At 39.8% G+C, this 15,240-nt stretch overlaps 2 protein-coding genes and 1 pseudogene across 2 annotated transcripts in view; 2 read left to right on the top strand and 1 right to left on the bottom strand.

Moving 5' to 3' along the window:
* Positions 1-6,834, top strand: part of ERLIN1 (ER lipid raft associated 1) — a 47,334-nt gene extending 40,500 nt beyond the window's left edge. Inside the window, exons 13-14 of the mRNA XM_060127130.1 lie at positions 26-213; positions 6,697-6,834. Of these exons, the coding sequence (XP_059983113.1) occupies positions 26-213; positions 6,697-6,770 (262 nt within the window). The 3' untranslated portion in view covers positions 6,771-6,834. The remainder of the gene's footprint in view (positions 1-25; positions 214-6,696) is intronic.
* The window catches only part of LOC132507592 (cytochrome P450 2C23-like), a 29,480-nt gene continuing 20,975 nt past the window's right edge, over positions 6,736-15,240 (top strand). Inside the window, exons 1-2 of the mRNA XM_060127129.1 lie at positions 6,736-6,859; positions 14,344-14,404. Coding sequence (XP_059983112.1) covers positions 6,803-6,859; positions 14,344-14,404 — 118 coding nt within the window. The 5' untranslated portion in view covers positions 6,736-6,802. The remainder of the gene's footprint in view (positions 6,860-14,343; positions 14,405-15,240) is intronic.
* LOC132507595 (large ribosomal subunit protein eL36-like) lies at positions 9,789-10,141 on the bottom strand (annotated as a pseudogene).

The following is a 15,240-nucleotide window of genomic DNA, read 5'->3' as shown; positions in this document are numbered from 1 at the left end:
ATTAACATGTTGTTTTTCACTGCAGGGTTCCTCCCATACTATGGAAGCTGCAGTCATTCTGCAGATGTATTCAACTCAGATATGCACAAGAATTAATATCCCGAGGGACAACCCTCAACCAATGGAAGAGAGGAGCACAAATGGTCAGAGAGGAGGTGACCCCTAAAACCTCAGTGGAGACAGCAGCCCTCCTGACACAACAGGAGAAACAATGTGAGCATCAAATTGAATACAATTCAAGTGTTCAAGTGCCTGGTATGTGCCAGGAAACCTAAAATGTGTTAAGTGTTGGACCAACAATGAACAAAACAATAGTGAATAAGACATAGTCTTTGTTCTCTTAGAATCAACAGTCTCATGGGAAGGTAGACCTTAATCAAAGAATTCCAACTATGATGAGGCTATACAAATGGGAAGAATGTACTACTGGTAGTGTAAAGAAAGAGAAGGGGGAGATAAAGAACGAGAAGGTATGCTAGCCAGTTAAAGATCAGGGAATAACAAAAATTCTACAAAATTTTTTTTTAATGAGCAAAGGATCTCAATAGACATTTCTTCAGAGAAGATATATAAATGGCCAATAAGAACATGAAAGATGTTTAACATCATTAGTCATTAGGGAAATGCCAATCAAAACCACGATGAGATAGGACTTTATACCCACTGGAATGGCAGTAACAAAAAAGACAGACAATAACAGTTGTTTGCAAGGATGGGGAGAAATGGGAATCCTCATACACTGCTAGTAGGAATGTAAAATGGTACAGCTACTTTGGAATATGTTTTGACAGTTCCTCAAAATGTTAAGCAAAGAGTTACCATAAGACCCAGCAATTCTGCTTCTAGGTATCTACCCAGAAGAATTAAAACATGTCCACACAAAGTGAACTGTATACTTTAAAAGGGTGAATTGTATGTGAATTATATCTCAATAAAGCTGTTACTTTAAAAAATGAAAGCTCACATGTGAAGCCTTATAACGTGAAGACCTCAGTTCAAGAACCTTCCAGGAATGGACCAAAGTTTAGTACAGGTATAACATTATCAGTGAGAATAGGAGCACCAAAAAATGAGACTGGTGAGGTAGGTGTCAAGAGGGGAGAGGATCATGGTGGGCCTTCTGAGTCTTTTTACATACCAGGGATTTTTCCAAAGGTTAGAAATCTTTCAAGCAAAACATTTCAGAATTAAAAATTTAAAGCACAATACCATTTATATTAGCACCCCAAACTATGAAATAGGTATAAATCTAACAAAATATGTATCTACAGGATCTATATGAGGAAAACTATAAAACTTTGATGAAAGAGATCAATGAAGAACTAAATAGATGGAGAGATAGTCCACGTTCATGTATAGGAATACTCAGTATTGTCGGTGTTACTTCTTCCTAACTTGATCTATAGATTCAATGCAATCCCAAATCAAATCCCAACAAGTTATTTTATGAATACTGACATACTTATTCTAAGTATATATGGAGAGGTAAAACACTCAGAATAGCTAGTGTAATAGTGAAGAATGAAGTTGAGGCCATGACCTAACTTCAAGACTTACTATAAAACTACAGTGATCAAGACAGTGTGGTATTGGCAAAAGAAGAGACAAGTAGATCAGTGGGACAGAAAAGAGTCTAGAAATAGACCCACGTAAATATAGTCAACCGATCTTTGACAAAGGAACAAAGGCAGTATGGAGAAAAGATAGTCTTTTCAACAAATGGTGCTGGAACAACTGGACGTACACATGCAAATATACCACTCTGGTTCAGGACTTTCATGGTGAGAGGCAGGGAGTATATGGGAGCTCTGTATCTTCTGCTCAATTTTGCTGTGAACCGGAAACTGCTCTAGAAATATAAAGCCTTAGTAATAAAAGGAAAAGTCCATTAAAAACCAAAAATTAAAAAAAAAACAAACGCTTTCAAGATTTTTAAGCAGGGAAATTGATTAGGTAATTTTAAAACTTCCCTTTTCCAACATGTTTACCAGTCCACTCTGTTTATTCACTTGCTTTCAATGTCCAGAACATTAAAGTTCTAACTTTTCAAACATTTCAAAGTCAATAATTTACCTCATTGTGGAATGTCTGCAAACAAATGCTTGCAAACAACTGAGCGTAAGCATCAGTGGACACTGGTTTCACAGAAAGTGCCGGAAGGAATACAGCAATGTATTAATATATGAAGTCCCTAAGCTACCTATGCCTGGGTTCTTCATGCACAAACCCATCATCGGCTATGGCTGCATCCCAGCCTAGTGGCCCCACAGCTAAAGGATATATGAATGCAGGCCAGTAAGGTTGGTTAATGGAAGCAAATAGTCTGCTGTGGGAAAATACAGAGAAATAGATGGCTCTGAAATTAGTGAAAAATAGTAAAGTTGAAACAAGAATTTTAGTGCTAAATAGATTTTTTTAATGTTTTCTGTAATTAGTAGGAAACAACAGTAGACTTTTTTAGATTTTGAAAAATATTTATTTTAACAAATTCCCCATAAGATAATGTCTAGATTCTGAGACATTACTAATAATAGTAAGATTTATCTCAAAGAATAAATAAAAGCATTAATTACCTTAAATGCAAATACAAGTTAGATAACGTTTTCAAATACCAACTAAGCAATCGGGTTTTTTTCTTTATTGTGATAAAATATACATAAAATTTACCATTTTAGTCATTTTTAAATGTACAGGTCAGTAATATTAAGTACGATCACAATTTTGTGCAATCATCACCATTATCTATTTCTAGAACTCTTTTTTTAATTAGATAAATTAATAACAAATTTTCGTACAAGGAAGGCATCAGATTGTTTCACTGTGGCATTTTATCAAACTTTTCAGGAAAAATAATACTAATCTTTTAATTAAAAATTTTAAAACTTTTATTAAAAAGAAAAAAAATGGAGCACTTGCCTACTTATTTTATCTGGCTCTCATAAACCTGATATTAAAACCAAACACATTACAGAGAACAAAATTGCAAACCAATATTCCTCATGTACATAGGTACAAAAATCCCTAACAAAGTAATGGCAAATCAAATCCAGCAAAATAAAAAGGTTTTATTACATCATGAGAAAGAAGAGGTGTTCATCCTAGGAATATAAGGTTAGTTTAACACTTAAAAATCAATCATTGTAGATTGCAATTAAAAAAGTTTTTGGTTAGCTTTTTAATTTATTGTTTTGCTGCATTGGTTCTTCATTGCTACACACGGGCTTTCTCTAGCTGTGGTGGGGAGGTGGGGGGCTACTCTTCGTTGCGGTGCGCCGGCTTCTCATTGCGGTGGCTTTTCTTGTTGCGGAGCACAGGCTCTAGGCGCGTGGGCTTCAGTAGTTGTGGCTCACAGGCTCAGTTGCTCCACAGCATGTGGGATCTTCCCAGACCAGGGATTGAACCCGTGCCCACTGCATTGGCAGGCGGATTCTTAATCGCTGAGCCACTAGGGAAGCCCTTTTTGTTAGCTTTAAAAAATTTATTTATTGGGCTTCCCTGGTGGCGCAGTGGTTGAGAGTCCGCCTGCCGATGCAGGCGACACGGGTTCGTGCCCCGGTCCGGGAAGATCCCACGTGCCGTGGAGCGGCTGGGCCCGTGAGCCAGGGCCGCTGAGCCTGCGCATCCGGAGCCTGTGCTCCGCAACGGGAGAGGCCACAGCAGTGAGAGGCCCGCGTACCACAAAAAAAAAAAAAAAAAAATTATTTATTGAAGTATAGTTGCTGTACAATATTATTTAAGTTACAGGTGTACAATATAGTGATTCACAAATTTTAAAGGTTAGGGACTTCCCTGGTGGTCCAGTGGTTAAGACTTCGCCTTCCACTGCAGGGGGTGTGGGTTTGATCCCTGGTCAGGGAGCTAAGATCCCACATGCCTTGTGGCCAAAAAACCAAAACATAAAACAGAAGCAATACTGTAACAAATTCAATAAAGACTTTAGAACTGGTCCACATCCCCAAAAAAAAATCTTTAGAAAAATTTTTTAAAAGTTATACTCTTTATAGTTATTGTAAAATATTGGCTATATTCCCCATGTTATACAATATATCCTTGTCGTGTATTTTATACCTAATAGTTTGTACCTTTTAATCCCCCAGCTTTATAGTTAATGAATCATTAGTGCTAAAAGGAAATAATACATGTAATGGAGAGGCTTAAAAAATCAAAAGTTGCAGATTTTATGAACAAGAGGTAGGAAAGATATGAATCCTCCCTAATCTCAAGCTTCAGGAAGGTAAATATGGCCAAAACCAATTCCAGGTTGTTTTTTTCCAAGTCCAAGAACTCAGACCAGCCTTTGGCTGGCAGGTCATACCCCGGGTGTGTGCAAGACTTTGCTAACAAGCAATCCAGACAGTTACCAACATCGAGTAGCTGAGATGGCACTGCTGGAAATCACTACTCTTGCTCTTGTGATTTGTGTCACTTGCCTGGTTTTGCTTTTTGTGTGGAAGAAAAGTCACAAAGGGGGAAGGCTTCCCCCTGGCCCAACTCCCCTTCCCATCATTGGGAATCTGATGCAACTAAACCTCAAGGATGTCCCTGCATCTCTCTCCAAGGTAAGGGTTTCATTAGAGGCTGGTCATCTCCAGGTAAGGGGGGGGTCATCTTCAGGTTATCTTCATGTCATCTTCAAGCGTTCTTAGTTTTACTCACCACTAAGACACTTGGGGTGTCTGTTTCTGTATTAGAAGACAGATATCTTTTTTTTTTTTTTCTGGATTGGATCACTTTAGAGCAGGTAGTGAGGTGTGTTAACCTGACCTGAGATATAGATTGAATTATAGTGAATGGGAAAATTCTGAAGTCAGAACATACTTTGACTGAAAGGCTTCCAGTCCCCTCTGCGTGTAACACTTACCAAAAGGCAAGCCAAGCAAATGTAATAACTGTCCTTTTATATTATTATTACTATTTTATACTAATCTGTGGGATACTTTATGATCCTCCTTCTAAAGAGTGATCCCCACATCTTGCTCTGACACAGCCCAGCTCTGCTACGCTGACTGACGACATTCACTCCTTTGGAAATATTCTTTGGGAAAAAGTATTATCTCAATGAGTTCATTGTGCAAGCATATATTCTCCAGAACAACCCTAATTACTGTCCTCTGATGGATGAATAAAGAAAATATGATGCGCACACACAGAGTATTTATTATTATTTATCCTTAAAAAAGAAGGAAATCCTGCCATTTACAACAACATGGTTGAACCTTGAGGATATTATCCTAAGTTATATAAGCCAGACACAAAAGGACAAGTACTATATGCACTCATAATGTGGACTCTAAAAGAGTCAAACTTGTAGGGAGCAGAATGGTGGTTGCCAGGGGCGGGGGAAGGGGGAAAATAGGGTGATGTTGCTCAGTTTTGCTGTAAAGAGGAAAGTCATGTTGCCATAGCTGGAAAGGACTAGAATCCAGTGCACAAGTTGGAGAATTGGGCCTTTTTTAGGAGCATGGAGAGTCATTTATATTAACAGAAAACTATGTACATGGGCACAGATTCAGGTAAACAAGTGGATGCTATGGTAGAAGCATATGGACATTCTCTTCTGGTTATTTCTATTATCTCTGTGAAATAGAGAGCAAAGTCATCAGCTGAGGGTGAGGTTGGGAGAGGAGGACCTGGCATTGTGTGCCCCAAAATATAGAGACACAGTCATTCAAAGAGAACAAAGGAAGTAAGTTTCATTTTCCTGGGACAGAGAAAAGAGGTACAAAATGGCAAAATTCTCTACCATTTAAGTTTAAAAAAAAAAGGCAGAAAGAAAAAAATGGTGTCAAGTTTTGCTTCTTAGAAATAATTATCATAAATAAAAAATGGAGGATTATAATATACAAATGGATTTTTTAACAAATGGATTTTTTTTTTAATTTTTGGCTGCTCCACGCAGTTTGCAGGAGGATCTTAGTTCCTCAACCAGCACTCGAACCCGCGTCCTTGACAGTGAAAGCACGTAGTCCTAACCACTGGGCCGCCAGGGAATTCCCTAATGGATTTTTAAACATAATTTTATTTTTCAACAATTTAATTTAGAACTTGAACATGTTTCTGCACCATTGTACATCCTCATATAAGTAATTTCAAATGGCTGCTTTGAATTTAACTGCATGGTTGTAAAATACATTTGAAAACACCCCTAGCTGTCAGATGTTGTAGCACTCTATTTTTCCCCTTGGCACAATGCTATCATAAATATATAGATTTCATCCTTTTTAATACCTGTTTAGTGAGCTCTCCTTCTGGCCCTTATCCTGGCTGCTTCCTTCTCATCTTTAGTTTTACCTTAAGTGTTACCTCCTCATAGATTCCTCATCTATTTTATTGTTTTCCCATTATCATCCAACATAGTACATTCTTTATTGCTTTCATAGAATTATGCTCAGTTTCTATTGCAAATGTAGTTTGTTCAGCTATTTACTGCCTGTTACTTCCACTAGACTCTAAGTTCCATGAGGGTTCCTGGCACAGTGTCTGACACAGTATAGGTGCTTAGTAAATATTTGCTCAATTGTTGCATGTATAGATGAAGGAAAGAATGAATCCATGACTGTACCCCAGGTTAAATTCCTGAAAGGAAATTAATGGAGCAAAGTCTAAGCTACTTGTGAATCATTACTTAATTTCCACTGAAGCCTCCAATGGAGAGATTTCACAATAGCCCTTACAACCATTTGCATCTCTTTCCAGCTGGCCAAAGAGTATGGCCCCGTTTACACTCTGTACCTTGGATCCCAGATCACTGTGGTCTTACATGGATATGAGGCGGTGAAGGAAGCTCTAATTGATCAAGGTGATGAATTCCTTTACAGAGGACATATTCCAATTATTGACGATACCCAGAAAGGATATGGTATGTTTCAAAATAAAAGTTAATTCTCTTTAGCAAAAAAGTCTGATTAACCTAATGAGTGTCTGTTCTGCAACAAGCTACAAACTAGATGCTGCAATACTGCACTGCAATTTTGATACTAACTACCCAGAGTTAGTGCAGACTCCATAGGTTAAGGGCGTCATTCCCAAGAAGACTGCCCTCACTTCTGATGTCAGCCACAAGTTCAGGAGTCTCCAGGTTACCCACACTTCTGACCAACTGGCTAAAAATTCAGGGTTTCCGTGACCACCTCAGGTTCAGTAATTTGCTGGAATGACTCACAGAACTCATAAAGGTGCCATACTTACAATTACAGTTTTATTTATATGAAAGATACAAATGGAGAGACACATAGGGCAAGGTTTGGGAGGGCCCAAATGCAGAGCTCTATTCTCTTCCAAGGAAGCAGAATGCATTACCCATTTGATGCATTGATGTGTTCACCAACCAGAAATCTCACCAGAGCTTGGTGTCCAGATTTTTTAACTGGAACTTCATTACTTGGGCACGATTGATTGACTCATTGGCCACGTGATAGAACTCAGTCTCTAGCTCCTTCTATTCCTTGAAAGTCAGGAGGTCAGGCTGATATCACTTGGCTGAAAGCTCCAATTCTCTAAATACAGAGTTGGTCTTTCTGGCATGGAGCCCCACCTTGAAACTGTCTAGGGATCCACCATGAGTCACCTCATTATCATAAACTCAAGTGTGATCCCAGGGACTCAGCATGAATAACAAAGACACTTCTGAGTTAGAAGTGGGCATATCCAAGCGTTTAGAAGCTCTCTCCCAGGAACCAGGGACAAAGACCAGACAAATTCTTTTATTATTCAACAGATGCTCTGATAACTCTATTGAGATAAACATCAAAAACAGACTCCAAGTTCCTTTTAAGGTAAATCTGCAAATATGATTGTGATAAAAATCAATCTGGGAACATTTTGAAAAAAACAGTTGTTACCTAGAGGTCTTAGGGTTTAGGGAGCTGGAGAAGCCACGCTTGGGGTTGCATTTCACAGGATACAAAGGCTGCAGTGGCATAGTGGCAGCAACAATAAACAGATGACTAGGTATAGAAATTACTGTGTTTTCAATGTCAGCCTGGTTTGGGGATGGGGGTGTTGGGGGGCGGTGGTGAGGGAGCTGGGGGGTGGTGGTGAGGGAGCTGGGAGAGGGTGGTAGGATCAGAGCGGTGACACAGGGAGCTACAATGGTCTTAGTCAAGCTCAACTTCTTCAGTGGGACAATAGGATCACAGATAATTATTTTATTATTATGTTTCAAAACTTAGATATATGTTACATATATTCCTTCATATGTATGAAGTATTACACACACAGAAACCTAGGACAACCCGAAAGTCTCCTCCAATCCACTTCAAATTGTAAAATTGCAAGCCCCAAAGAAATAGAAACCTAATTCTTTTCAAAGCATATTTATGAATAATTAATTAAATATTATGCAGTGTACTAAGTGATAAAAGAGAAGCAATTTTTGATCTCTCTTACATAAGATCAGGATGCATTTGCCCACCTAAGAAGCAACAAACCTTCCCTCTACTTCTTCCCTCTACTTCTTCCCTTTTTTCTAAACACGTTGATTACATTGTCTGTGTGTGAGCTTTAAAATCAACCTTTTTTTTTTCTTTTGGCTGCGTTGGGTCTTTGTTGTTGCACGTGGGCTTTCTCTAGTTGTGTTGAGCGGAGGCTACTTTTCGTTGCGGTGTGCGGAGGCTACTCTTCGTTGCACTGCGCGGGCTTCTCATTGTGGTGGCTTCTCTTGTTGGGGAACACGGGCTCTAGACGCGTGGGCTTCAGTAGTTGTGGCACATGGGCTCAGTAGTTGTGGCTCACGGGCTCTAGAGCGCAGCCTCAGTAGTTGTGGCACATGGGCTTAGTTGCTCCGTGGCATGTGGGATCTTCCCGGACCAGGGCTCGAACACGTGTCCCCTGTGTTGGCAGGCGGATTCTTAACCATTGCACCACCAGGGAAGCCCCTAAAATTAACTTTTAATTGGAGCGGGAAGCTTCTGGGTTGGATTGGGCTCAAAAGGGAAAAAAATATTGCTCAAAAAATTGCTGTTTTCACAACTCTGAGAAAATTGGTTTTCAAACTTCCTATAAAATCCTTGTTACTGCTCCTTACTTGCCTGTAATGGGAACTCAGCTCTTCCTTTCCTAAAACTATCCTGGAAAATAACAAAGAACCATTCATTGATATTTTAGTTTTCCTTCTGCATTAGTTTCCTGTGGCTGTCATAATAAAGTACCAAAAACTGTGTACAAACCTTAGGGCAACAGAACTTTATTGTCTCACAGTTTTGGAGTCCAGAAGTCTGAGATCAAGATGTCAGTGAGGTTGGTTCCTTCTGAGAGCTGTGAGGGAGAATCTGTTTCATGTTTCTCTCCTAGCTTCCGGTGCTTTGCTGGCAGTCTTTGTTGTTCCTTGGCTTGTAGATGTATGACCCCAATCTCTGATTCATGTTCACATGGCATTCTCTGTGTATATGTTTCTGTGTCCAAATTTCCCCTTTTTAGAAGCATACAGTCATATTGGATTGGGCCCACCCTAATGATCTCATTTTAACTTGATTACCTCTGCAAAGACCCCATTTCCAAATAAGGTCATATTCACAGATACTGGGGGCCAGCGCATCAACATATTTTGAGGGGAAACAAACCCATAACACCTTCGAAAATGAAATGTCTGCTAAAATACTAGATAGCTTTCTTATCTAGTGATCTTTGAACACTATAATACAGTGCTGAGGATTTGTGTCTAATCAAGTTGTTGAAACATTTTCTGTTAACTGTCAACTCAATATTTTGTCTAGTGTCTTAATCTTTAAACATTTATCTCATTGACAGATTGCAACAGCTCAAGCCCTTACTTTATCTTTTTCTTTTTTTCTGAAAAAGTTTTATTGTGCACAGAGGGTAAGGGCTCAGTCCTTCTTGGCTGCCGCCTTCCTCATGGCGGCCAGGGCATTGCTCAGCTCTTCTCTCTTCCTCTTGGTATGGATGTGTGTCCCCACCCTTTTCTTGACGAACTTGAGGGCCCGCTTGGCCTTGGAGACCTTGAGCAGCTCCATGGCCCGCCGCTCATAAGGGATGAAGCAGCACACGTCCCGGATCACGTCCTACACGAACTTGGTGTGCTTGGTGAGGCGCCAGCGGCGGCGTCTGTGCCTCGGCTTCCTCACGTCCTTGGTCACCTTGTGGCCCTTGTTGAGGCCCAAGGCCATGGGTAGCGCAGAGCCATGGCTGCTGCTCTGCAATGGCAGCCGCGGCGGAAGGGCCTCCGACGCGCGGAACTCTGGGATTTCTACCAACACGGGGTGGCAAGTGCCAGAGAGGCCCCCTTACTTTAACGTATTCATTCAACCCACACACCAGTTTTAGATGCCATTGTTCAGTCGCTAGAATGCAAAAATTAAAATAACTTAGTGCTCTTAAAGGCATGGATAAACAGCCATTCATTCTTTACCTGGAGGAGTGCAATGCTGTAACATTTTTGGAAAGTACTATATCTATGGACATATAAACTGTAGAGACCTACTGGGGAATCTAGTTTACATAAATAGAAACAACCAACTATGTAATTATTCACCCATGCACATACTTGCCCCAGTGCAATGGGAGTGGAGAGGGCATTGCTTCCTTGGAACAGTCCACGCCTGCAGGGATGCAGGTGTGGTAAAGAGAAAGAAGTATATTTTTAAAAAAGATATTTACATAATGGGTATAGATTCTGAACAAAGTGAGAAAAATAGGAGAGTATCATCGCTATCTCTTGTGTAACAAACCACCCCAGACTCAGGGATGTAAAACAACAACCCCCCAGCCCCCACTTTTTTTTTAATGCTCATGGATTCTGTGATCAGGAATTTGAACACGGCATAGTGGAAGGGGTTTTCTCTGATCCACAAGGCCTGGGACCTTAGCAGACATCCAATTTTTTTTTTTTTCCAAATAAAGCAGTTAAGGGTGATTCAAATAGCTGAGGGCTGAAATCATCTGGAGGCTTCTTCATTTACAAGTCTGGCTTCTGGGCAAGGATGACCCAAAGGCTGAGCTCAGCTGGGCCTGTCAACAGAGCATCTCCAAGTGGCCCGCCCATGTGGCTTGGGCTTCTCGCTGGTGCCTGGAGTCCAGGAGGGGGCATCCTGAGGGGGAGCATCTGGAGAGTGAGCATTCCAAGCTGCAAAGCTTCTTCAGACCAAATCTTAGAACATAGAACCATTCTATTCATTGCAAGTAATTCCCAAAAGCCAACCCAAATCCAAATGGACAGGAATTAAGCTTCCATTCTTGATGGGGAAGTGGTGGTGGTCACACTACGGAAGAGAATGAGGGATGGGAGATGTTGTGGTTCACTCTGGAAAACACAATCTGCCCACAACAAGCAGGTAGAAGAGGAAAGTGTCACCTCTGCACTGATAAGGGAAAACTTGAAGAACAGAAGTTTAAGTGGGAGCCAAGTGGTTCTGCAGTGGAAGATAGGATTACAGAGCCTTCTGCATTGAGTCACAGGCAGCCCTGGACCAACGCTGAACTCCCCGTGTAGAAAAGAAGAGACTGACTACTGTATGTGAGATTCATGTGCGTATATGTGTACATTCCCAGATTTGGACTCCCAAAAGCATTTCAATTTTGGAATAGGGCAATAGAAAATGTCAGATTTTCCTCTGAAATAGATATTGTCAAGAGCCTTGACCTTAAACTTTTAACTGACAGCACCAGTGAATCAAAGCAGCCTTCACAAAGCTCATTTATTGTAATCAGAACCTAGAAAATATATCGGCACTCTCTCCTGCCATCACATTTTCCTGGCATATACTCCAACACTGGAAGAATTCAACCATCTTCTCTGTGCGTGTGTCCAGAAGGTAAACACTGCTAGAGAAATTCTCTTAGTAATTACACTGGCTTCCCTTTAAATTAATACTTTAAATCTCAGTTAGACTCTTAATACAACACGTTCCTCTGATTGGCTCCCTTTTCCACTCTCAGAGACTCCTCATTCCTCCTATTAACACCCCCATTATACATTTCCTCTCTCAGAAGCACTGTATCATAACTCATTGTAACAACAGAAGTATCAGAAATGAACTCTCCAATTTCTTAACATTTTATCTATGGGTCTATCTGCCCCTGCACCCACATTCTCCTTTTTATTTTTCTCCTGTTACAATTGAAAAAGTGTCCCTTTCTTGACAGGGGAAATTTTCACATGTGCCCTAGATCCTATAGCATCTCACCTTCCCAAGGATTTTACTTCTTTGGTGATGCCTTCTCCATCCCTGATTACCCATCTCTCTCCGCTTGTCTTGAAAGCCACTCGTCTCTCTTCCCTACTGGCCCTGGTTCCCAGTGCTACAGTTACTACAAGCTGAAATTCCCACACTCTTTCAACAGCTGGCTCTGACTGGGATCAACCAAAGAGAGGCACTGGCAAGAGATTGGGGAGTGGAAGGAGAGCCAGAGGGCCCCCCTCTCTCTGTGCCTCAGATAGCATCTCTTCCAAGAGCTGCATGTCCCCCCATAACTCCAGGGCCACTTTGGTTCCTGGCCAGGTAACCCCAGCCACTGAGCTCCTTTGTCCCTTCCATGGGGAGATGGTAGCAGTTTTCTGCTGTTGATAATTACCAGTTGTCTCGCTGTCCCTGGTTTGGCCTCTCAGTGTTTCCATCACCTTAAAACCAATTCCCTGGATTAATTTTCCTCTGTTTTAAATATTAAGGGAGGCTTCTCTTTTGCTGGTTGGACTGTGACTGATAAACTCACTCTCCAGTGAATCATTCCCAGGAGCATGTGAATATTCCACAGCATTCTCCTCACAGCTCCCTTCGGTTACTGTTCCTGGTTTCTTGCCCCTTAACAACCAAACTTCTCTAAAGAGACATCCATAATGATGGAGTAATTCCCCTCTAGAAACCTATCTTGAGAGATAATACAAGATGTGGGAAAAATTATAAGCAAGAATGTTCACGGTAGTAATATTTTTAGAATCGGCATACAGCCGGTGTCAACCAAACAAAAAATGCAGTGTGAGAGCTGTGAGTTCACTTTCATTTGGGGACTTACTGAGGACTATAGCCCAGGAGACAGCGTCTCAGATAGCTCTGAGAAACTGCTCCGAAGAGATGGGGGGGAGGTCCGTATATGTATGATTTGGTGAAGGGGGTATGTGCAATCAAGCCCCCATCTCGGTAGAAGGCTGCTGCTAGTCACGAGGAACAGATGTCTCCCTAAATGATTTTATTGCTTTTCTAAGTATGAGGAAATGCAAGAAATAGAGCTCCTAAAGTTTTCTCCTGAAAATATCTAACTATCTGAAGGCCTGTTCTGTCAGTTTCCCCAGAGCACAAAGTGCCTCATTCCTGATCTCCCCGCTGAATTCTTTCAGGGTCTGTTGAAGGTCAGTGACTGCAGTGGCCATTGACCTAATCCTTGTAGAGCTGGATGGCAAGTGACATGCTTTAGTTGGCACAGGATAGCAATGAAAATTTATTAGATAAATGGAAGAATAAATGAAGAGCAAAAAAAGGCAACATTTAAAAGTCTAATTAAGGATTAAATAAAAATTTTACCAAACTTGTAATTGCTTTTTGATTTAAAGGTGATGCAAAAACAGTTAAAAATTTAAAGAGATTAAAATATTCCTAAAATCCAATAATAATAATAATGTTATTATTATGTTATAATAATAATTGGAGTATTATTGAATTATTATTATAATAGCTATAATTATATAATATTAGCTAATATTTATTAAATACTTCTTATGCGCCAGATACTGTGCTGGGGGTTTCTCATGTATTACCATATTCAGTTAACACAGTGGCCCCATGAGGAAAATATTTTTTATTTCCATTCAACAGATGAAAAGCTGAGGCAACAGAAGTTAAATAACTCACCCAAATTAGAAAGTTTTGGAGTAGAGATTTGAGTTCAATTTGCCTAACTCTAGAACCCAGAACCACTAACCATAGTCTCAATACACTAACCTATTCTTAAATTTTTTTGTTTTTTAATTTTTTAATTGAAGTATAGTTGATGTAACATATTTATTTTTATGTACCATCTCCCAGATGTTGTTCATATGCACACATATTTTACATAGTTGTAATTATAGTATAGACATATTTGTATACTGATTTTTTCTTTTAAATATTAACATTTCTGCTATTTTTACGTAGTTTTCATAATCATCATTTTAACAATTGCTTACTTTTCCTAATATTGATTTACTATCATTGTATAATTATGCAAAAAATTACCCTATCATTAGCATTTAGATTGTTTACAAATTTCTTAAATCAGTATAGATGACATTGCAGTGTACACCTTTTTAACTTTTGCTGAATTATTTCTTTGTGTAAATTCTTAGGAAAGCAATTAATGGATCAAAGACAATTTTAATAGTTTTTGCTATAAATATTGCTTTAATTTCCATAACAGGTCGTGATATGCAAAGAGGCTAAACAATGCACCAAATTTGCCACAAGCTTGATTGTTTTAGGTACAAAATTTCTTTTTAATGCTTGCTAATTTGGTAGATGTGAAATGAATATTTAAATTATTGTGTATTGAACATCTTCTGTGTGCAAGGTAAGAGATCATCGTGTGTCACAGAAAATATTTGGAGAGATGCGCCAGTCACTTAACTAAGTAAAATCTAGTATAGGAAGTAACACAAGTAAACAAATTGCTGTAATACAAGGTAGAAAAGATAAATTGTATTAAAGCATCACGCAAGCCAATTCAGTTAAAGGAAGGCAAGATTATCTCCAGTAGAGGATAGGGAAGACTTCAAAGAGAAGGTTTTCAAGATGGCTCTTAAAGGAAAGCTAGAAACTCAACAAAGCACATAGGGCTTTGTTGTCAGCAAAAGGGAGAGAATGAACAAAATAAGGGTGCAAAACAATGTAGTTGCATTTAGTGAACAGCTGTGATTGGTCTATAAGCTCAGAGTTAGAGCCAAGGGAGAGAATGATGGAAATGTTTGAGGTTTTAAAGGTGTCAGAATGAGACTGAGGTGGGGAGGTGGGGGTGGGGTAGAGGGACCCATTGAATGATTTTTAGCACCAGCCTCATTGTCCCTGTATTTGATTTTGAGTAACCTGGAAACTGTAGATTTAGAGGAGTGAAAAGGGAAACTGGTTTGAAGATGATTAGAACTTTTAAAATCTGTAAAAGTATTAGAACCTGAAGTGTGGTAGCGTAGTATGAATTGACAAGAAGGGACAGATGAGAAAGACATTTTGGAGGTGGAATCGACAGGACTTACCAAGTGCAGATGTATAGGGTGAAGGGCAAGAGGGATGTGAAGATGCCCTGAGGTTTGGATTTGGGGCA

The sequence above is a fragment of the Lagenorhynchus albirostris genome, chromosome 16 (assembly GCF_949774975.1).
Source record: "Lagenorhynchus albirostris chromosome 16, mLagAlb1.1, whole genome shotgun sequence".
Classification (NCBI taxonomy): Eukaryota; Metazoa; Chordata; class Mammalia; order Artiodactyla; family Delphinidae; genus Lagenorhynchus; species Lagenorhynchus albirostris.
This window is presented reverse-complemented; position numbering and strand designations above follow the sequence as displayed.